Raw genomic sequence first — 22351 nt, 5'->3', positions numbered from 1 at the left:
GACAAAATCAATGTGTGGCTCTTTTGACTGCACCGTCAATTAGTCATCGTTTGCAACTCCAGAATAGTGTGAACCCAAGGGAGTTTCTCCATGCATGCGTACCAGTTCCTTCCTCCACTTGTAAGTTTGTATTAACCACAAGCTGCTGCAGCATCTAAATAAGGCAAGCTACTGGTACTGCTAAAACTCAGTCTGCCTCTAAATCAGAGCTGGCAACCACATCTTGAAGCAGGTTTCTCATGCAAGTCATGGCCACAGCAAACCAAGAAGACAATGAAGGGTTCTGACACAGGCAAGGAGCACGCAAGAGCACAACATTTTCCAAATGACAGGCTAGGGTTGCCAAGTCCAATTCAAGAAATATCTGGAGACTCTGGAGGTGGAGCCAGGAGACATTGGGATGGAGTCAGGAGACATTGGAGGTGGAGCCAGGAGCAAGGTTATGACAAGCATAACTGAATTCCAAAGGGAGTTCTGGCCATCACATTTAAAGGGCCCGTACACCTTTTAAGGGCCTTCCCTCCATTGGAAATAATGAAGGATGGGGCACCTACTTTTGAGGCTCATAGAACTGGCCCCTTGGTCCAATCTTTTTGAAACTTGGAGGGTATTTTGGGCCAAGGTATTGGATGCTATGCTGCACATTTGGTAGCTCTACCTCAAAAAACAGCCCCCCCCCAACAGCCCCAGATACCCACAGATCAATTCTCCATTATTCCCTATAGGGATTGGTCTCCATATGGAGTGCCCAGCAGACATTGCCCCCCCTTGCTTTCTGATGACCCTGAAGCAGGGAGAGGGCCTCCAAACCAGGGGATCTCCTGCCCCCACCTGGAGACTGGCAACCCTATGACAGGTCCTGGTTCAACTGTACTGTCTGAAAAGAGATAATGCTACTATCTAGGAGCAGCAATGTGCCATTCCCCCCCTTACTTAAAATACCAAAACCCAACCTATATATGCGTACATCAGATAAAATGTACACATGCAAATATTAACATTCAAAAGTTATCTTGAATTAGATCTTCCAAGGTTGACACAAATCAGCAACTGAATGTTTCCAAATTAAGGTTGCCAGTTTCCATGTGGGTCCTGGAGGACCTCCCAGAATCACAACTTATCCCCCTACCACAAAGATCAGTTCCCCTGGAGAAAATGGCAGCTTTGGAGGGTGGCTCTATGGCATTATACCCTGCTGAGCTCCCTCCCCAAGCTCTACCCCCACATACCCAGGAAATCCCCGAACTGTAGTTGGCAACCCTAGTTTACATGGGTCTACTGCATTTCAACTGGGAATGCCAAAAGATTAATATACCAATTTCTCAGTCAACAGGTAAGTTTGCTGGCCTTCATTCACAAATCTTGACATTCAGTATTTATCAGCATACTACCCACCCATACTTTGTTTTTCCAAAGCTTGAAGGCAACCATTTTAAAAAAGACGATGACTTTGGTTAAGTAGCTGTGACTGAAATTCTGGACCATTTCCTTTCCATAAAAACTACTGCAATAGTCACACTGTTAAAAGTAGAAGCATGACTGCATTCGGAACAATGTTTTACTGCCACTAGACTGCTAAGTGATTCAGTTTAAAAGCCAATAAATATAGCCTTATCACAGATGTTAAAAGGATTATCATTCATTAACTTTAAAACACTATGCCACTTTTTCTTCATCGTTCTTATATTTAAACATTACTTTTCACAAGAAAGATTTATACCTGTCAAAAGATCGCAAATACACTCAAGGACAGAAACAAAACAAAACAAAATTAAAATACTGTAAGATGGAGTTCAATTATGGGAAAAAGAACAACAGAAATATCCAAATGCATCCATTCTTTCTGATACTTACTGTCTTCGCCAGGACACGGCATGCCTGGTTTCTCAGGAATGCTGGGGAAGACTGCAACAAAACAACATAATTATTGTTATTCAATGACATTTCTAACTTGCTGCTATTTTATTTTAGAAAATAAATTATTGATTACTTCCAGAATTACAGGTCAAGAACTCAGTTCCCTGAAGACATCTGCTTTTTTAGGCAGACTTTTTTCTAATGAAAAAGGGATGGGGTAAGTGAAGCTTCAGTAATACCAGACAGCAACAACAAGTGAAGCCTTTGGTGACCTAGGAAACGTTTGCAGAAGCAGCAATAACGGCGGAGATATTTAAAAGCATGAAGGGTACTTGACAGTGAGAGAAACAAAGTACTTTTTCTGGGAATTATGTAAAATGGAGAAACACAAACACAAAGGACAGAAAATCCAAACCAAGGAGATGACAGAAAGTGAGCGAAGGTAACAGATGAGGGGGAACGTTCATAGTACCCACTTTCATACTATGTGAACCAATCTTGTGAATGGCTCTCATATATGCTTCTTTCCTCTCACTTATTTTCCATCCATCCAGCCCCAACAATATACTTGCCCATATCCACTGGCCTGATACCAAACTTCAACAAAATAGATTTTACAGGTAGACACAGACTCAGAATTTGATGCCTATATGAAAGCAAAATGGAACCAGAAAAGAAAATGGAAAGAGGGAAAACATAGGACCATACAGCAATGAAACCATAGAGAAAGGTTTTAGCAACAGCACTCCATGATGTATCAGCAGTACTAAAAACAGCTAGTAAAAAGGAAGCATGAAACCTGACTTTTTGCCTCAAGCTTCTGATAAGTCACCAGTTTTAGTAACAAGTTATTAGACAAGAGTCTGCTAATTTGAAGATTTCGGCATGGATCTTTCACACTCTTGACCACATCTCATTTTCGTTTGTGCTCTATGTAACTAACCTCTTGCGCTGTTTGGCCTTTTGGTTTCACTGTGTAAAGATATCTGCAACAGGCAGGTTAGGTTCCGCCTCTCCCTAAGAGCAGCCAATGGGAGCTGGCAGAATGTTTATGAAGGAAACAGATGAAAAACGGCAGTTAAGAGAACTGAGCCAGCAGTTAGAAAGTACAGCAAGTGTCTGGCTTGGTGAAATTGTGGAGAACAGCTGCTTAAAGCTGTCTGGAATGGGTAAATTTGCAACAAAGGGTCCCAAAATGCTGGGAAAAGGAAATGGTTCAAAAGTTCAACTGAAAAGAAGCTTTGTAACCTCTATCTCAGGGGTGTCAAACTCATTCATTATGAGGGCCAGATCTGACATAAATGAGACCTTGTTGGGCCAAACCATGTCAGGCCGGGCCGTGTGTGTACCTATTTAAGATTAGGTAGCAGAGATATAAACTTTATATACAGGACACAAACACAAAGATTTTTTTAAACCCTTTAAAATGCTTAAAACATTAGCACTCATCGGTCTTAAAGATGCTTTCTTTGTATCTTTTCCATGCAACTCAAGGAACTGGGCAAAGGAAGCTCTGGCCCTTTCTTTCCTTCCTCAGGGAACCAGGAGGGGAGGAATTATAGCCAATAGCAGGAAAAGAGGTTTGACTCTGTAGCTCTGCTATGCAATTGAGACAGCCTGGCAAAGCAAGCTCTCCCTCCACCCTTCCTCCCCAAGGAGCCTCAGCCAGTGGAGAAAAGAGAGACTTTGCTCTGTAGCTCCTGTGCAAGCTGTTATGCAGAAGGAAGCAAGAGAGAGAGAGAGAGAGAAGGAAGCAGATGACAGCCAGTTGCTCAGGGGCCTGATAGGAGCCACATGTTTGACACCCCTGCTCTACCTGATCTATTCCATTGTTATATGCAAGCCAGAAATAAAAGTTAACTTTCTTGTTCGTTTAATCCTGTGAGCTGGTTGTCACAGTGAAAGAAACACACATACAAACCAAGATTCTGGCCGAAAGATAAACAGACAGACAAATATGAATAAATGGTGGCAGCATGTGAATGAAACAGGGTTTGAGTCCTCAGTCCCAATAGCTCTGTAAAGTGTCTGAGTGAAGAGCAATTACTGAGGGGGACTAGGCCACCCTGTCTGTTGGTGTCTCTGGGAGTAAGTAGGAATACCTGGTATGTGCAACAGTCATTCCTCTCTATATATTTTAAAAGAGGCAAGATGGCTAGTGACATGTCTGACCTACCTGTAACCCTTTGACCTACCTGTGACCCTGAATCTGACAGAGAGAGGTTGTGAAGGGTGGAAGGCACTCCATGTGCGTGAAAAACATGAGTCACCGCATCCTTCTCTGTATTCAGAAGGAGGGTGTGTTTGTGTGTGTGTGTATTCCTACCCACCCAATCAGGTTTCTACTTCATACCTCTGATGATACATTCTGGCCTTAAAAAGCTTATGCCACAATGCATGTAAGCCTGGAGGGTGCCACAGGATTCTCTTTTTTCCAGCTCAGGACTTAGTTATCCAACTCAGTAATTTGCTACCACTGTATTTCTAATAACAGTTAAGGTATCTTCAGACAGTCACTTACCGTGAATAATAAGCCCTTCATCCCTCTGTTGACAGTACAAGCGGAATGCTTCCTCCAGTTCCATCTGAGATGAAATGGTGCATGGGTCACCTGACAACAAAAGAACATGGAGAGAAACTGAGAATAGGACCAGCTGCGGTTTCGAGCTGTCAAAATTGTGCAATCCAGCCTAAATGCCAGGTCCAAAACTCACATTCTTAAGAAAGAAAATCAGAAGCCTCGGAGATCAGAGCGTCACTTGTTGAAAGAAAAGTAGCATTACTGCAAAGGCTGGGCCAAAGAGGGGAACACACAAAGCCTCCCTCAGGGTTCATTCTAAGCAGCAGCCCATTATGCATCATGGGTTACTGCCCCAAAGAGCCCCTTACCTTTGGAGGGGGCTCTTTAGGGGTCATAAAGGGAGGGTTGTTGTTAGTAGAGAAAGCTAAGAAGCACACACCCGTCTAAATGCAGACCTCCCCGATGCAGCTCCTCGGTTTCCAAAAATAGTCTTTTACCAAAACTGTAACAGTAACAATTCATTGCCTTAGCATTTCAGCACTTTTTATGTCAAGCGGGAGCTCAGTAAACTTAAATCCTTGTATACAAATTATCAAGAACAGCAGATTGCTGCACTCAGGCCTTTAGAACTCCAGTATGTGGAAGGTGCACATTAAAAGAGAGGTAACAGGTAAAGGACAAACAATGGAACATCTTTGCTGCATTAACTTTTGTACTGCTATTCAGCGCTTCTTTTATAGTAGAGGCAATCAGTTTGTCCCAGCTGCGCTAAAAATCTTTAAGGCTAAAGTGATACCACAGCTCTTATATGGGGTCCCAGTTTGGATCACAGCATTGGACAACAACATTGAAGGTGTCCAATCAAAATTTCTACGGAAAATCCTGGGATTCCCGAAGTGCGTACTTTATGTAGTTCTATGTTTAGAAACAGGGATGAATCTTGTGGAAACACAAGCATGGCTAATGTTATTTAAATATTGGTAACGGCTACATTTCTACTCTGATTCGGAGAGCCTTCTATATCAACTGCTCTCAGAATCCAATATGTCAAATTGGTTAGTATTTATTGAGAGGAAAATTAAGTCTATGGGCATTGATATAGATTCACTTTTTATGCTATCCCTAAAAGATTCATTCTTGAAACTTAAGCTTAGAATCTTGGATATTGAAATGCGAACATTATATAGCCTGGCCAACAAAACTTGCTCCCCACTGAATTTTGAACTTCCTCTTTCTGTAGGGAAATTAGCGTCATATTTCTCCTCTCTGCAAGCACCACAACAACGGCGTGCTTTCTCGTTAACAGGATGCAATGCATTACCATCTGCCATTTTATTTGGCAGATTTAACAGGATTACTCTGCCAGACATTGTCTTTGTAATCCCAAATGTATCAAAACTATCTCCCATGTATTATTGAATTGTCCCCTTTATGATATTCGTCGTATATATTTGAAAGATATTTTAGCAGATATGTTGAGCTGTGCTGATTCAGGCAAAGTCTACAGACTTTTAAATTACACCTGCTCTGAGTTAACTTTAACAGTTGCCGAATTTCTTCAACAGGGCAGGAATGTAAGTTTTTGTATGCTCTTAAGCAGACTTCATCAAACAAAATGGGAATGGCAAGCAGCAATTCTTAATATAAGTGGGCAGTGTGGAATCATGGGAATGTTTTTAGCAGATTAAAAGAACCACAAATAGGGATCTGTGTCTGTTAGTTTAGGACAAAACAGGGCTGAAAAAACATTGGAGGGTAATAAAAAGCAGACTGCTGTCATAGGTGCGGGTGCCATAAATCTAGGTAACATTCTGGCTCTGTTAGTTTAAATAGAGGGCATGGTTTCTCAAGAGCTTATAACATCCATATAGTTTACCATAAGATGGGTTGGTATATGCAATAAGATCACCAATAGGTTTTAGTTTCCTGAGTGTAGAGCTCTTCAGGTGGCATACTGAGAGACATACCTCCCTGTTTGTCAGAGCCTTGGAATCCACCAGCCGGATACAGCTTCAAGATGGCTCCCTCTATGAGGAAGAGCCAATTACAAATGCAGGTTGCATATATAAGCCATATAACTGGGGGTGGGGGGGTGGAAATTGCTGTCAACCCTGTAGAGTGTCAAAGCAAGATACCAACAGAGGTGGTTTGCCATTGCCTGCCTCTGCACAGCAGCCCTGGACTTCCTTGGTCATGTCCCATCCAAATACTAACCAGGGCCCACCTGTCTGGCTTCCAAGTTCTGACAAGATCAGGCTACCCTGGGCACCCTGGTCCTGGCATATACAAGAGGTACCTGCTCACACAGGTACAAATTTCATGTCTGAGATTCCAATACCAAAACCTACTGCTATGAAAAGACCTAATTAAAACAGTCAATGAATACTACTGGCTTTCAATGGAGGAATACTGAGGCCAAGACAGAAGTGATGCTGATATGGTTCGTTTTTACTCAGCAATTTATGTCTGTGTTCTTATTTGACTCTGGAGAGAAATGGTTGTAGTGTGGCCAAGAACAGAGAGAAAATTAGATTGGCTTGCCTTAGAAAATGGGGGGTCAGCCCTTGCAGGGGAAAACAGGAAACTGGAATACAGGAAGGGAGGAGAAGATTGCCCCAAGAGCTATATTCAAGATGAAAAACACTAGGCAATGAGGATTCCCTACAACTACAGAGTCAGGAGATTCTGACCTAGCCCAGTATCAACCGGAAGGTCGCTTATCTGCCTTTTGCCCAGCCCTGCCCTAAGCAATGCAGTGAACAGCTAGCTAGGCTGCTCTCAAAACATAAACCAAAGGATTCACAATAACAAGATGATGTCTCTTGCGCTTCTCTCTTTACTAAGCTGAAGACAGAAGGAGTGTCAAGTGATATATCCCTGGAATAAAGAACTCTTTAATGCAATGCCTCAGAAACCTTCCCATTTCACTAAGAGATAAGTATGAAAGGAAAAAATGTTTCCTCCTTTTCCAGGGAAGTGCTGAATTTCAAACAACAATTACCCATGAACTTACACAAGCAATGCCAGAGCTGCTTCTTCAGACCTTCCCTCTTAGCTTTTCTTAAGGATGACTGACTCCCCACACCAACCCCCGAACATCTGAATAAGAGGTCTGGTCAGTTTAACAGGTGCTTCATTCTAAATCTTCCCTTGTGCTCTGGAAATACGCAGCAAACACTGAAGAGAACAGTGTCGCCTATGTAAAGCCTGTCAGCTTTAAAAACACCTTTTTAAAAAGAGGCAGCCAAGCACAGCACAGCTGAAGTACACACAGGATTAATCTCCAGAGTGAATTCTGCAGTGACAGACCACACAATCATACAAATAAGAGCGACTCTGGTGCTTTTGCTGGTGTTGATGTTTTGCTGGTGTTGATGTTGATTGTTAGGAGCACTGTTCATGCTTGTATTAGTCAAGGTAGCAGCCAAAAATATTTAATAATTCAATGATACCTTGGGTGTCTGGAAAAGGTTTACTAATAAAAAGAGATGTTAAATTCTCATCTCATGTGTCCTGCACAAACAAATCACAGAATTCACATGCTTGACAACAGCGTATCCGGTTCCCCCACAGCAGTGGGGAAGCATCATTTTGAGAGCAAGAACAAAACAAGCAGACGCAGAGCCGTGACACAGAATTTGGAAAAGTTCCATTTCACTCAGTATCCAGTGCCCAGTTCTAAGAGTTGGTCTACTGGAATTCGGAGAGACCTGCTTTCAGCAGCTAGAATAACAAATAATTTAACTGAAGCATCACACATCTGTGTTTACTTACCTCCCCATAAAATTAATCTAAATTCCCAGCCAAACAAGGATATTATGAGGCTTGTTTACAAAATGCTGTGAGTAGCATACAAAAAGAGACTAGAGAAGTTTTATCTGTTAAGCAATATATGCCCTTGTTCAGATTAAGAAACACACATCATAATTATACGATCTGTCTCTGCTACCTGCCAGTATTGCCAAACAAGTAAACAGAGCAAAATCCTGAATTCGGCACCAGATAAACTGGTAGAGGTTTTTAAAATGCACTCTTGATGGAATGTGACATGTTAGGAAAGATAAGGGGCAGGATCTTTTCCTGCAAAAGAGCAGGGCACTTGGGGAGCTGCCCACACAGAGTGCTCTGTGTATCTCGCTGCTCCCTGCACACACATGGAGACACTGTGTCAGAGTATTATGGGAAATCAGAAGCCTGTGCATGCCAAGGGGAAAGTATAAGGTAAGGAGGAAACAGGATTCTGCTATGCCCTAATGGGGATTCTTGTACTCACAGGTATTACACCAAGAAGGAGCATGTACATAATATTTATAAAGGGAGTATGTTGCATACATTGATCAGAATTAGATTATATTGCTAAGCCAATGAACTTGAACTTTTAAGGAGGAACTGACATGAGGTACAATACAGTGCTGATTATCCAGATTATATTCGTTCTAAAGTTCTGTTTGAAATAGGGACACATTCCCTAGAGTCACATTCCCTCAATTTTTTTTAAGTCTTTCAATTAGCCCAAATTAAAAGTTACCCATCTCATGTTTCTATCGCATCCAGGTAATTATGTTCAACAAGGCACACGAGATAAATATTGGCAAAAGGCATATTTACACAAGCCTAAAAATACCTTCATTGTCGATCCATTTAAGGGTAATTGGTTGTTCCTGCTGTAAATTGCACATCTCTCGCACTTCATCACAAAGTTCATCATAGTTCATGGATGCTCCTAGATTTGTTATGAGGATATCCCTGAAAGAAATTAAATTCCCAGAAATCAGTAAGTAGGTACTTACAACTCTCTTTAGTCCACATTGCTTAACAAAGATGGGCCCACAGAGTCTGAGGGTCCCTCTCATCACATTTCATTGTTTGGAATGTTTATGACTGATCATAATACTTGCTGCACTGGCAAAGAAGTGGTTAGGACAAATTACAAACCATGGCATTATGCAGCTTTAATAATGGGCTTCAGTACAAATGCTAAGGAATGAGGGACAGCCAAGTTATCCAATAGACTTTTACTGGACTGCTAAATTGATGGGATATTGTTTTTATCAGTTCTGCAAAGAAAGGTTAGAAGAAGAATCAAACCTTCCTAACAGGTTTTTTGTCATTGCTGTTTTTGCTGACAGGTCCCTACTAACTTATGGTGACCCCATAGGATTTTTAAGGCAAAAGATGTTCAGAAGTGATTTTTGCCATTGCCTGTCTCTGCATCATGATGACCTTGGTATTCCTTGGTGGCGTCCCATCCAAATTCTTGCCAAGGCCGACCCAGCTTAGCTTCTGAGGTCTGATGAGATCAGGCTAGCCTGGGCTATCTAGGTCTGGGCTCCTAGCAGTTTGTTTCCCTTTAAGGATCATTATGAACAAGAACATCCTGCTTCTTTCTTTCTTTATTTCCCCCCATGAAGTAGATTGATAGGCTTTCCCCAACACCACTATGTACAACCAGAGAGTAGACCAAGGATGTCGAACTCATTGTTATGAGGGCTGGATCTGGCATAAATGAGACCTTCTTGGGCCAGGCCATGTGTGTCATAAAATGTAATGCCAGGTAGCAGAGATATCAACTTTGGAGGAGGAGGAGGAGGAGGATGACGATGGCATTGGATTTATATCCCGCCCTCCACTCCGAAGAGTCTCAGAGCGGCTCACAATCTCCTTTACCTTCCCCCTCCCACAACAGACACCCTGTGAGGTAGATGAAGATATTGGATTTATATCCCGCCCTCCACTCCGAAGAGTCTCAGAGCGGCTCACAATCTCCTTTACCTTCCTCCCCCACAACAGACACCCTGTGAAGTGGGTGGGGCTGGAGAGGGCTCTCACAGCAGCTGCCCTTTCAAGGACAACCTCTGCCAGAGCTATGACTGACCCAAGGCCATTCCAGCAGGTGCACGTTGAGGAGTGGGGAATCAAACCCGGTTCTCCCAGATAAGAGTCCGCACACTAAACCACTACACCAAACTGGCTCTCTTATAAAGGACACAGACAAACAAAGATTTTTTTTAACTTAAAACATACTTAAAAGATTAACACTCTTGCAGCATTTTGTCTATTTAACAATTTCTGCTCTTGCTCTGAATTATTGCATCAAAATCTGGAGACAATGTCTGCACTGTAGCAATCTTGAGTATGCTGCTCAAGTGTTGTTCAGGTGTGTACCTGTAAGTTGCAAACCTACTTTTGATTTACTGACATTCATTACAGAAATCTCATGGTAAATGCTTTGAGCCTAAGACCCAGAGGAAAATATAAACTGGCTGGGCATTGTGAGTTGCTGTACATAAGTGCTGGCCAGCCAATGGAGAAAACAGAGGCTTTGCTCTGTAGTTTGATTGAGCAAGCCTGGCAAAGCAAGCTGTGATGAAGAAGGAAGCAAGAGAAGGAGAAGGAAGCAGGCAACAAGAGAGTTTCTCTTGGGCCTGACAGGAGCCCTCTGGGAGCCTGATCCAGCCTACGAGCCACATGTTTGACACCCCTGGACTAGACATACAACCTAAAGGTGACACTCTTGAAGTTATTTATCTGTCCACCCAATTGGAACCATATAGGCCCTGTTTCACATCCAAGGTTGACTGCACATGCAACACAGGAACCTAAGACTAATTTTCATGCCTTAACCTGCGTAATACAACCTTCATGGCAGAAGCATGTGTATGACAATCCTATATTTAATCAGATACTGTTAAAGCTTCATCACAAATCTGAAAACATGACCATTCCCAATTCCAAAGGCAGAGAGACAGAGGCACACCAAGATGTACACACTGGTTCAAAAGGCAATGTGCAGTTCATAGAAGCACAGAGTTGGAAGGGACCTCTAGTCCAACCCCCTGCACAATGCAGGAAACTCACAAACACCTCCCCCTAAATTCACAGGATCTTCATTGCTGTCAGATGGCCATCTAGCCTCTGTTTCAAAACCTCCAAAGAAGGAGAGCCCACCACCTCCCGAGGAAGCCTGTTCCACTGCGGAATCGCTCTAACGGTCAATAAGTTCTTCCTAATGTTGAGCCAGATACTCTTTTGACTTCATTTCAACCCGTTGGTTCTGGCCCTACCTTCCGGGGCCACAGAAAACATTCCACGCCATCCTCTCTATGATAGCCCTTCAAGGACTTGAAGATGGTGATCATATCATCTCTCAGTCACCTCCTCTCCAGACTAAACATCCCCAGCTCCTTCAACCTTTCCTCATACGACTCTGTCTCCAGACCCCTCACCATCTTTGTCACCCTCCTCTGGACCCATTCCAGCTTGTCTATATTCTTCTTAAAATGTGGTGCCCAAAACTGAACACAATACTCCAGATGAGGTCTTACCAACGCAGAGTAACGCAATACCATCACATCACGTGATCTGCACACTATACTTCTGTTAATACAGTCCAAAATTGCATTTGCCTTTTTAGCCACTGCATCACACTGCTGACTCATGTTTAGCGTATGATCCACTAAGACCCCTTGATCCTTTTCGCACATACTACTGCTAAGACAAGTTTCTTCCATTCTATAACCATGCATTGGATTTTTCCTGCCTAAATGGAGGAATTTATCCCTGTTAAAATTCATTTTATTGGTTTTAGCCCAGTTTTCCAGCCTGTCGAGGTCATCCTGTATCCTGTTCTTCTTCGGTGCTTGCAACCCCTCCCAATTTAGTATCATCTGCAAATTTAATAAGCATTCCTTCTAATCCATCATCATATCATTGATAAAGCTGACGGAGAAGATACTATATATGCAAATACTGTATTACTGTGCTGGAGTACAATGCGCTAGCAATTTATTTAATAAATCCATTCACAGAATTACAGTTATGGAAAGTGTGAAACTTTTATTATTGAGATTTTAGGAAGCCCATTAACATGTCAGAAAACTGACATTTAACAGATCTCAAAGCCAACAAAATTTCAACCAATTTCATTAATCAGTAAAAGCATTTATACTTACATGCGGGCCAGGGCAAAAATAAGCCTTGCAACTCAATCCTTTCTGACATTGAATGATAAACATCTCAGGAGTTACCAATTTCCCTCCATAAACAGTAAGAAGATATCCTAGACCAGGGGTGACCAGCGGTAGCTCTCCAGATGTTTTTTGCTTACAACTCCCATCAGCCCCAGCCAGCATTGCCAATGGCTGGGGCTGATGGGAGTTGTAGGCAAAAAACATCTGGAGAGTTACCGTTGGTCACCCCTGTCCTAGACTACAGTAGTATTACTAAGCAAACACCAGAAGTTTCCCAGAATAGGCTGGAAAACTCCTAGAATCAGTAGGTGAGCAGAGTGTAAAGGAACAGTGATGAGCAAATCAGTGGAGCATGGGGTAGATATAATGATAGATATGTGAATGTCATTTTGAAGCCATCAGTAACAGATACAGGTAACCTTTTAAGCCTGTCTACAACTTACTCTTTTCAAAACGAGACATCCTGCTTTTCCATAGACCCAAGGCCACTAAATTCTACAATTACATCATTGCTTATCTGTATCCTGGTAACAGACCAGAAGCTTTTGCTGACGTTTAACACCTCTTTGAAAAATTCTTGTCTTCACCCAGGCTTTAAGACAGACTCCCTCATGAGGTGTAACATTTAAGTACATACTGTCAGCATTCCTGATTAATTCAGTCAACAGGGTTTAACTAAGAAGAATTCAAAGAACTGCACATAACCCAAGCAAATCAGCAAGGAATCCTTTATGCATAAAAGATTTTGCAAATATGGCCTATACTTCAGTCATCCTGCACAACCACTTATGCTGCTTTAAACACTGTCACACCCAAGATAGACAAATACCTGTCCTCTCTGGATTCCATGGAGACACGTTACCTATCTTGAACTTTATGACTTCCTCATGCTTAAATTAACAGGTTATTTGTTTAATCGTCCACAGCAAAAGGTGTGTTGTAGCACCAACAAACAGGCACTTTAAATTATTTAGCAACTTCCTGAATAATTCTTGACACTAATTTTGCCGTTGTTTGACACTGGTGTTTCCCTGCAGTTTGACATGCCTGATCATACAGAAAATAAAACCTGCCACATGCGCTGGCATCCTGTCACACTGCATTTTACACAAACTTTTATGTACAATCAATAAATCAAAGCTGAGTAATTAGAGAACCCTAAGCTACAGATGACAGATTTACCTCTTTCCTGTTGAGAAGAACTGCGTTCTGTTTCACTGAATTGTTAGAATGACCCAGCAATTTGATAAAACTGAAAGAACTTTTAAAAAAGCTTTCATTTTCAAACAGATGTCTGCCAACACAATAAAAGCGACTGAACACAATGTTGAAGGAAAAACATTTCTACTGCTGCATTTATTCTTGCATTTCCAATAAGCTAAAAATTGGCTATTTCAAAAAAACGTTTTAGTATTTGAGAATAGATATATGCAACATACTCTCTAGCTCTCTGCTGCTGTTCTAGTTCTTGCTTACCTTTAAGTTTAAAGGTAAAGGTAGTCCCCTTTGCAAGCACCAGGCGTTTCCGATTCTGGGGTGACATTACATCACAACATTTTCACAGCAGACTTTTTATGGGGTGGTTTGCCATTGCCTTCCCCAGTCATCTACGCTTTCCCCCCAGCAAGCAGGGTACTCATTTTACCGACCTTGGATGGAAGGCTGAGTTAACCTGGAGCCGGCTACCTGAATCAGCTTTCACTGGGATCGAACTCAGGTCGTGAGCAGAGGGCTCCGACTGCAGTACTGCAGCTTTACCACTCTGCGCCACGGGGCTCTCTACCTTTAAGTTTACCTTCCACTAAAAACAGGAGCACTTTTTTAACATTTTCTTTTGCCTAATGAATTTCTGATTAGTCCCACACTTTAAAAAAATTAAGCTTTGATACCTGAAGACTGACATACCTGCTCAATTTTAAGATAAGGCCAAACTAATGTATTTATTTATTGGATTTGCTTTAACTTTTACAGTTGGTAAATGTTTCCCACTTAGGTTCTTTCAAGTGAATTATGAGGAATGTTTCCAATGACATTACAGGGTGCGGCATGAGTTCCTAATCCCCCCACCCCCGCATTTTAATATCAGGTTTGCCATTACAGTTTCTGAACTGCACCACCAACGCAAGCAGAGTTACAAGACTTTTTTTTCTTAAATAATCTGCCATTTGAAAAACACAAGACTAACTAATGTCAGCCCAAACATATCTACGTTTGCTCAAAAGTAACACCATGGAAGTCTTACTCCCAAATAGGAAACAGGAATGGTAACAGATCTCAACAACCTAAGAAGCATACAATTAACAAGACACCACAATTTACATTTGTCTTCATTCTAGATGAGAAATAGTTCAAAGTTTTAAAAACTGATAACATATGAACACACCCCAGAAGTACAACTCAGATCACATACAGAGAAATACAGTCCAGATCCTACATGCTTTGTCTACATGGAGATCAGTCCCACTGCATTTAATTGAATTGGGCTTAGGCTAGAAGTACACATAACTCCATGCACACTTCACTATCCACCATCTGCAGGGCACAGGAACTCTCTAGGATCAAAGTTTTGCATTACTATGAACATCGAAGGAGAGGGGAGAATGACACAGGGCTGCTGCTTTTGGCAGTAGCCAGATACAGGAATGCAGCATGCAGCTCTGGCCTTACAATTAAGTCAATTCAGCCTCTCCCTTCCCAGAACCTGCTTCCTTCTGTGGCTATTCCACCTGGCTGAATAAGGCAGAGGTGAGGCAGAATGGACAACCCACCTACCCCAAACATTTTGTTTCCAAAAGCCATTCTATCTGGTCATTAGGTATCTATCCTTTGTAAAGTCAGAGCACTCTGCTGTTAAAAATTCAGCCAACTGAACAAGACTTTGCTATGCCCTAGTTTTTATATTGGACCCATTTTACATAGAACTGAGATAAGAGGGGGAAATCACCCTCTGACATTTAAAACTGACATTTTAAACAATGAACGCTAAACACTTTCACACACATACAAACTTGAAGTACACAAAAGTATGTCTGTACCGACTACACTTGTTAACAACTGGTAAAACCTATGTCACTGCATACCTAGGAAGCCTATGACTATTCAATTAACCCCTAATCATTCTGGTTTGACCCAATTTACAGGTGGTTTTCTAAGGACATTTTCATTTCATTTCATTAAGTAATTTTTGGTGAAAACTGATCTGTAAAGCATGCATGAATCCTCTATTAGCTAGAATACATATTTCACGTAAGAACTGCTCATCTGTAGTTTCTCTCCCCACACTGAAAACACTTGAGCATCCCAAAAACAATGTGAAGGATGCTCAAAGAAATACTACTTAGTACTTGAACAGAGCTTTCAATGTTCAGACTATTCCTTATATATCATATTAATCCTTACTGTATTACTACAAGGTAAACTAGCATTACTCACAAACTTCAGATGGACAGGGCTGAACTAGGGTGGCCACAACCAGTACCTGGATGGGAGACCACCTGGGAATTTCAGGTGCCACAGGCAAACAATGAGTGGAGACACCTGTGTGACCACCCACAGACATGGACAGAAGCAGTCTGAGGTTCCCTACTGAGCTTGAACCAGTGGTCGCCTGAACCACAGATCTTTCTCATACACTGCATCAGCCTTTCCTTATGCTCTCAGTCATGCTGGTGTAAGATTTACCTACCTGTGACTGACTGAGCATGAGATGGGGTGTACCAACAATTACCTCAGTGCAAAGTAAAACAAGCCACTATTATTCTGCAGTGGGTCTAGGCCAGGGATGTTCTGGGCCAGACTGCTGGTTTCATTAAGCCAAGGGGACTGAAGCTTAGATTTCCAAGGCTGAATTGCAACTTGAGATGAAAGGGCTGATAGGGATTCTTTCAGCAATACAATAAAAGTATTGTGACCAGAATCCTAATAAAACTAATAATAAGAAACCTAATAATAATAATAATTCTAATAAACAGAGCGAGTTAATTATTTCATCCAAACACCACACAACCAGAGATGCTTCAAACACTGTTAGTAATAACAAAGGAGGATAAATTGTCCAAAGCGAAAATATAATTATGTTAGATTGGGTTCACTCAAAACCAAGCACCGGATATTTTGCCTATCCATCTGACCTTTATTACCCTATAGCCATTTAGTAAGAAATAAATTTTATCAATAACATAAGATCATATGAGAAGCCATGTTGGATCAGGCCAATGATGCATCCAGTCCAACACTCTGTGTCACACAGTGGCCAAAAAAACAGGCGCCATGCTGTATTCCCTCTTCTTGAAATCTCTAGTTATTGAATCCTGTATTCCCTCTTCTTGACCTCACTAGACTCCTCAGAGTTCTTTTACCAAACTGGTTTCATTCAGAACACCATGTTTTAACCATGCCAGTTGGCATTTCCTCCTAAATTTCACATCAACATCACAGTCTTTGGGAAATAGACAAAAGTACATCCAAAAGCAGAACAAAATGCACCGTAAACAATTTTTTTAAAAAAGTTTAAAATAGACAATGAGTAAAACAGAACAAAAAAGCCTTAATTATAAAACTTACCCATTATAGTGAGTTTTTACTCTGATGACATCTCTCTTCAGATTCATTTTTGATCCCATTCTGCTTGGCATGGTACTTGAGCAGTGATCAAAAAGGAAATCAAGTCCCAAGTTTACAGGCCTGTTGCCGAAATCATTCAGAAGAAATTAGTAACCATGAGGAGTTGTAATAAATAAGTTAAAGCTTCGCACTCTTTCTTCTCCATCACCCTGCATGAACAACAAAAAAGCCCCACTGAGAAGATACTGCACTGAACTGGCACAAACATCAGCAGAGAGGGACAAGAAGCAGAACTAATTAATGGAGCAATTTGTGTTCATGTTTTTCCAGTACTGTGACCTCATTATCTTGTCACAGGACTGCTAAAGTTTCATGAAAGCTTCTTAAATCACCTACTACATATAAGTGTGAATGTTTTGAAACTTAAGGCAGTTCATTTAAAAACACACCCACTTAAGCATAAATTGTTCTATTCTAGAGTAACTGCATAATCTTGTTCAAAAAGAAAAATCAGGTAAGGTTTCAAGAAGTAAGGTTATGCCCATTACAGCTTGCAAAAGTTTCAGCAAGTAAAATTTTCCCCATAATTTGACACTTCTACTTCCCACAATAATTACTATCAAACTTGTTATAAAATATACAAGTGACAAATACTTTCTATGTCAGAGTTCTCTCTTCCATATCTACAGACTATATTGGCCATAAACTTTTTCTGTTTTCAAACAGAGCATCAGAAAAAAAATTAAACACCTCCTTGAGAAGTACCTAGGCCAAGTTTACTCAACAACTCTCCCTCCTTCCACAACTTCCTTTGTTTTCTATGAAGGCAGCATTCTTATTCATTTTATTTATGTAAAAAAGTTGTATCCCACCTTTCTGCCCTTACAAGGGCCACTAAGGCCACTTACAGTTTAAAATATATATAATAAAATTACATTTAACTATTAAAATCAATCCCCTGCCAAGCATACATCATTAAAACAACTTTAACAGAGTTAAAATACACACAAGACATTACAACATTAGTTAGGAAGGAGGGCTCATCGACAGAATGCCAAATAGAACAAAAAAAAAGTCTTCACTCGCTGGTGGAAGATAGCAGAAGGGATCAGACAAATCTCCTGGGGGAGAGAGTTCCAGAGCTTTGGTGCCATGATCAAGAAGGCCCTATCCTGGGTTGCTACTCGCCCACTCTCAGAAGATGGAGGCTCCTGAAGCAAGCAAAGATGACTGTAATGGCTGGGCAGGTCCATAAGGGATTCTTTTCTACAGCATTTAAGATAAAAGTTTATCTGCCACAGATCAGGTTCAGTCAAAACATTAATGCTTACACAACTGAACTGCAACAATAGCTGTGCAAATGATCTTCCCTCCCATTGTAATATATTATAGCATATTCTACAAATTATGTTTTTTAAAAAGTGTATGAATTTACCTTTCAGATAAAATCAGTAAAGACAAGAAATTATCTCTCCTCTGTCAGAAAGCACTCTGGGAAGCTATACATTTCTCCACCCAGGAAAATGCAACGAGTTGGGTAAAGTTTTTCAGGCACTGTAAAGACAAAAAAAGCAGATTCAGCAGCCAAGTGGGGGGGGGGGGGGGAGGAATGTACATTCAGGTTCTTTCTGTCCTATCATATCCAGAGCCACAGAGAAAGACAAGAATTCTTAAATGGTTTTATAACAAAGTTTGGAAAAGCTAAAAGCTAGCATGTTTCAACACAAAAGATCTTAATTTTTATCACTGCTACTTCTGACAGGGAACTCCTCAAACTCATACCCTGTGTGTTAAAATGTTAAGCTGTTAATGAAACATAACTGCAAAAGGACTCCCTGCAATTATACTAAGGCTTTCTTCATATACAAGATTAAATTCCATTCGGGAATTCCACCACCACAAAAATGCTGCCTTCTTCCAAGATTTTCACAACCAGGTTCAGGTCCCTCCCTGTTTTTCCCTTGACAGCCAAATTCTTTTGACTGTACTTTTCATCCTCTACCTGTTCAATCTCTGATCAGCACTGAGACAAACAATCCTTAAGAATGCTTCCCCTACTACACTCTTCTCATCTACAGCTTCTACTTGCCTTAGTCAACCACTACCAATTTCACCCAACTTTCCATATTCAAATCCTTTCCACTATCACCTGAAACTTATTTCAGGGGTGGAGGCTTCCTCTGACACAAACACACTAAAGTCCTTCATCCTATCCCACCAAAACAAAACAGGTCTTCTAACCATTGCTAACAGTACCCATTTAAACTCCAATTCTCCCCCCCCACTTAAAAAAAGCTTATTTTCTTAAAAATATATAAATTTGTACCATTTATATAAAGTTATGGTGCCATTAGCAACAGACACTGAACTTCGAATAATCATGAACCACTTTGGGAGACAAATTCCAAACAAGCAGCAAAATTAAAACACAACAATAACACTATGCTAAGTTATAAGACAGTAGCTAAACAAAAATTGTTAAAACAGTTACTGTTTTGCAAATATATACTATACCATCGTGTCAATTTCTCAGGCTTTGCTCAACACTTCACCTGCTGACATTAAATTTATCCTGGGGCAGCTTCAACATAACAAAAAAAAGGTCTCCAAATTCCATATCAAAACATCAGACTCCCACCCACTCACTCCTCCTCCAAATTCCTCTCCCATTTCTTAATTGCCCCTCTCACATACATACCCAAAGAGTATTTACATATAACACCATCAACAAGCAACCCTAAATTCAAAATTTCCAGAAGCTGGTTTGAAAAACAATTGGTCTGAGGAACAGAACAAAAGCAGAATAAAGTCATTTTAGGCAGCAATCAAGTAAAAAAACCCCATAACCACTACTTCACTATAACTTCACAAGAACTTTAAAAAATAATTTCAGCGCATCCTTCATCCCCCCACCACCATTTTTCTCCTCCCGATCACTCACTAAAAATCCACCACACTACAGGGATATACACTATTTCTGCAATATTGGAGGGTAAAAAGGTAAAGGTAGTCCCCTGTGCAAGTAGTAGTCTGCAATATTTTAAAGTCACCTTCCTTCAACCAAGCCCCTCCCCTCCAGATTTCCTTTAACCCCCCCTTCCATCCAAAGAACCCCTCCCTCATTCAAAGATCCCCTTCCCCATCCCAGTCCTATTTTCCTTTCTTTTCTTTGCCATAAACAAGACTTTTATTGAATGTAAAGAACAGGATGCAATTAAGAACCCTAAACATAACATAAAACACATTAAAATGGATAAAACCCATTAATACATCCATCAAAGTTATCTCCAAACTGAAAAGTAAATAATTAAATACCATTAGACCTCATAAACTATAAAGTACCATCACAACATTAGCAAAAAATCACCACTTGCATTAGGTAAATAATAAAAAAAACAAAGATCAAAGGTAATTGAAATAATAGTAATCAGAAATATGGCATATATATATATATATATATAGTTATTTGGTACAACCTCATTTTCAGTAAGGTAATTACCAAATAACAATCAGTATAGCTTCTTCAGGGACAGGGGGATGTGGGGGAGGGGACCAGTTTCCCCTGGACAACCAATTTCAAAACTCCCCTCCCCCCAGGCCTGTAGCTACAGTGGGGCCCAGCCACTCCATTCAACCCCCCCTCCTTCCATCTGTATGGCCCCTTGATTGGAGGGCCTCCAATCTGCCCCCTTTAATCACCACCACTCGGTGCTGCTCTGAACAAGTGCAGTATTGCTACTGGAGGGGCTTCAGATTGGAAAAGGAGGGGAGACGTCTACTTGCAGCCAGATCCCCCTGGAAGGTTTATTGAGTTAGACGGGGGGGGGGGGCTGTCTCTTTACTTAAGAATCATAGAGGTGGAAGGTACCTCCAGGGTCATCTAGTCTAGTCCAACCCCACCACCACTCGCTGCTGGAGAAGCAGAGAAAATGTTTAGGGCCGAACTGGGTGGTCCTCCCGCCAAACAAAAATTGCTGCTGCTGCGCCCCCCCCCCCCATGAAATCCTGCCTCCCCGCCCCTTTTGCATCAAAGGAATTGGGCGCCACTCCCACTGGCCTCCTCAGAACAGCTCACCTTCCTTCAGCCCCTTTAAACGACCCCCCCCCCTCCTTCAACATACACCCCAAACACGTACTTTGAGGAGGAAGGGAGAGAGGAAGTGTCTATCCCCGGACAGGAATTCCTCCTCCCTCAGGTCCCGCTCTCCCCTCCTCTCCACGCCCGTTGAAGTTTGCTCCCAACTTCTGTGGCAAAGTTATGAGGAAGAGAAAGCGAGGAGGAGGGGGAGAGAGGAGAGGGGAGGAGGGTCACAGTCCTTTTCCCGCCTCTTCCTTCTCTCAGGGATACCCCACAGTCGGCCCTCCCCTTTCTCGCCCTCCCTTCCTTTCCCCGCGTCGCGAACGCGCCTTCTCTCAGGGAAGCCTGGCAGCAGCGCGCGCTCCCGCCGCCTCCCCTCCCTCGCCTCAGCGCCCCCAACCCGCCAGCCGCGCGGCCCCGCCTCCTCCCGCCAACATGGCGGACTCCAAACACGCCCTCGCGCCGGCGAGCCAATGAAATCGCCTCCTCGCCCGCACCTGCCGGCCAATCGGAAACAGCCGCCGGCGCGAGCTCAGGGCCTCGACCCCGCCCTCACCTGGAGCCAATCCCCAGAGGGGAGAAGAACTCGTGCCCCAGCCAATCACCCGCAGGCATCTCGTTACCTGGCGAAAAGGACGGGAGGGGGACCGTTGTTGGGAGGGGCGAAGAGAGAGGGAGGAGTTTGGAGAGAGGCGGGCGTGAGGGAGCCTATAGGAAAAAAGAGAGGCTAGGAATGAAAACTCTTGCAGCCAGTAGAAAAGGGAGGAAAAAGGAAGCGGCTCTAATCTGCATAGCAACCTTCTTTTTTCTCCTGCCTTTAATTTTGCGTTGTCAAAAGTCTGCTGCTTCTCTGTGGAAGAAAATCCTCTCTGAACCTGGTATTTTTTGAAAGGCAGGTCGGGTCGTGGTGAGCGTTGCCACTAAAGCAAGAAAACAGCCAGACCTGTTTCATTTATGACTGTCATATTAAAGATCAAGATCTGGCAGGCAGAAATTGAACCGATCTGGCTCAGTGCTCCCTCTAAGCTGTGGAGTCTTGTGAGCAAAAATTCTGCTTTGTGAACTACTGCCATTAAAGTTGTGAGCGAGCGATTTGGCTGCTGCATAAATTAGCTTGCTCTGGGGCCACACTTCCTGAACTAAGACAAAAATGTGTGAGCTGGAGGCTAAAAACCTGTGAGTTAGCTCATACTAACTCAGCTGAGAGGGAACACTGGTCTGGCTGCTTTCATGCCTTAGTGCAGGGGTGACCAGACTGTGGCTCGGGAACCACATGTGGCTCTTTCACACATTGTGTGGCTCTCGAAGCCCCACTGCCCAGACTTGGAGAAGGCATTTGTCTCTTTCTCATTTCTCCGGTGG

The 22351-nt window shown here is 42.1% G+C and overlaps 1 protein-coding gene across 2 annotated transcripts in view; it reads right to left on the bottom strand.

Moving 5' to 3' along the window:
• PRKCZ (protein kinase C zeta) overlaps nt 1-21335 on the bottom strand; it is a 111294-nt gene extending 89959 nt beyond the window's left edge. The window contains exons 1-6 of one of the 2 annotated variants that reach the window (XM_060258695.1): nt 21048-21335; nt 18347-18465; nt 16912-17120; nt 9003-9124; nt 4379-4468; nt 1855-1905 (exon numbers count right to left, since the gene is read on the bottom strand). In XM_060258695.1, coding sequence (XP_060114678.1) covers nt 1855-1905; nt 4379-4468; nt 9003-9124; nt 16912-16982 — 334 coding nt within the window. In that variant the 5' untranslated portion in view covers nt 16983-17120; nt 18347-18465; nt 21048-21335. Of the gene's footprint in view, nt 1-1854; nt 1906-4378; nt 4469-9002; nt 9125-16911; nt 17121-18346; nt 18466-21047 lie in introns of those variants that run through there. The other variant, XM_060258694.1, reaches the window with a different exon arrangement.
• Between the last annotated feature and the right edge of the window lie 1016 nt (nt 21336-22351).

The sequence above is a fragment of the Heteronotia binoei genome, chromosome 18 (genome assembly GCF_032191835.1).
Source record: "Heteronotia binoei isolate CCM8104 ecotype False Entrance Well chromosome 18, APGP_CSIRO_Hbin_v1, whole genome shotgun sequence".
Classification (NCBI taxonomy): domain Eukaryota; kingdom Metazoa; phylum Chordata; class Lepidosauria; order Squamata; family Gekkonidae; genus Heteronotia; species Heteronotia binoei.
This window is presented reverse-complemented; position numbering and strand designations above follow the sequence as displayed.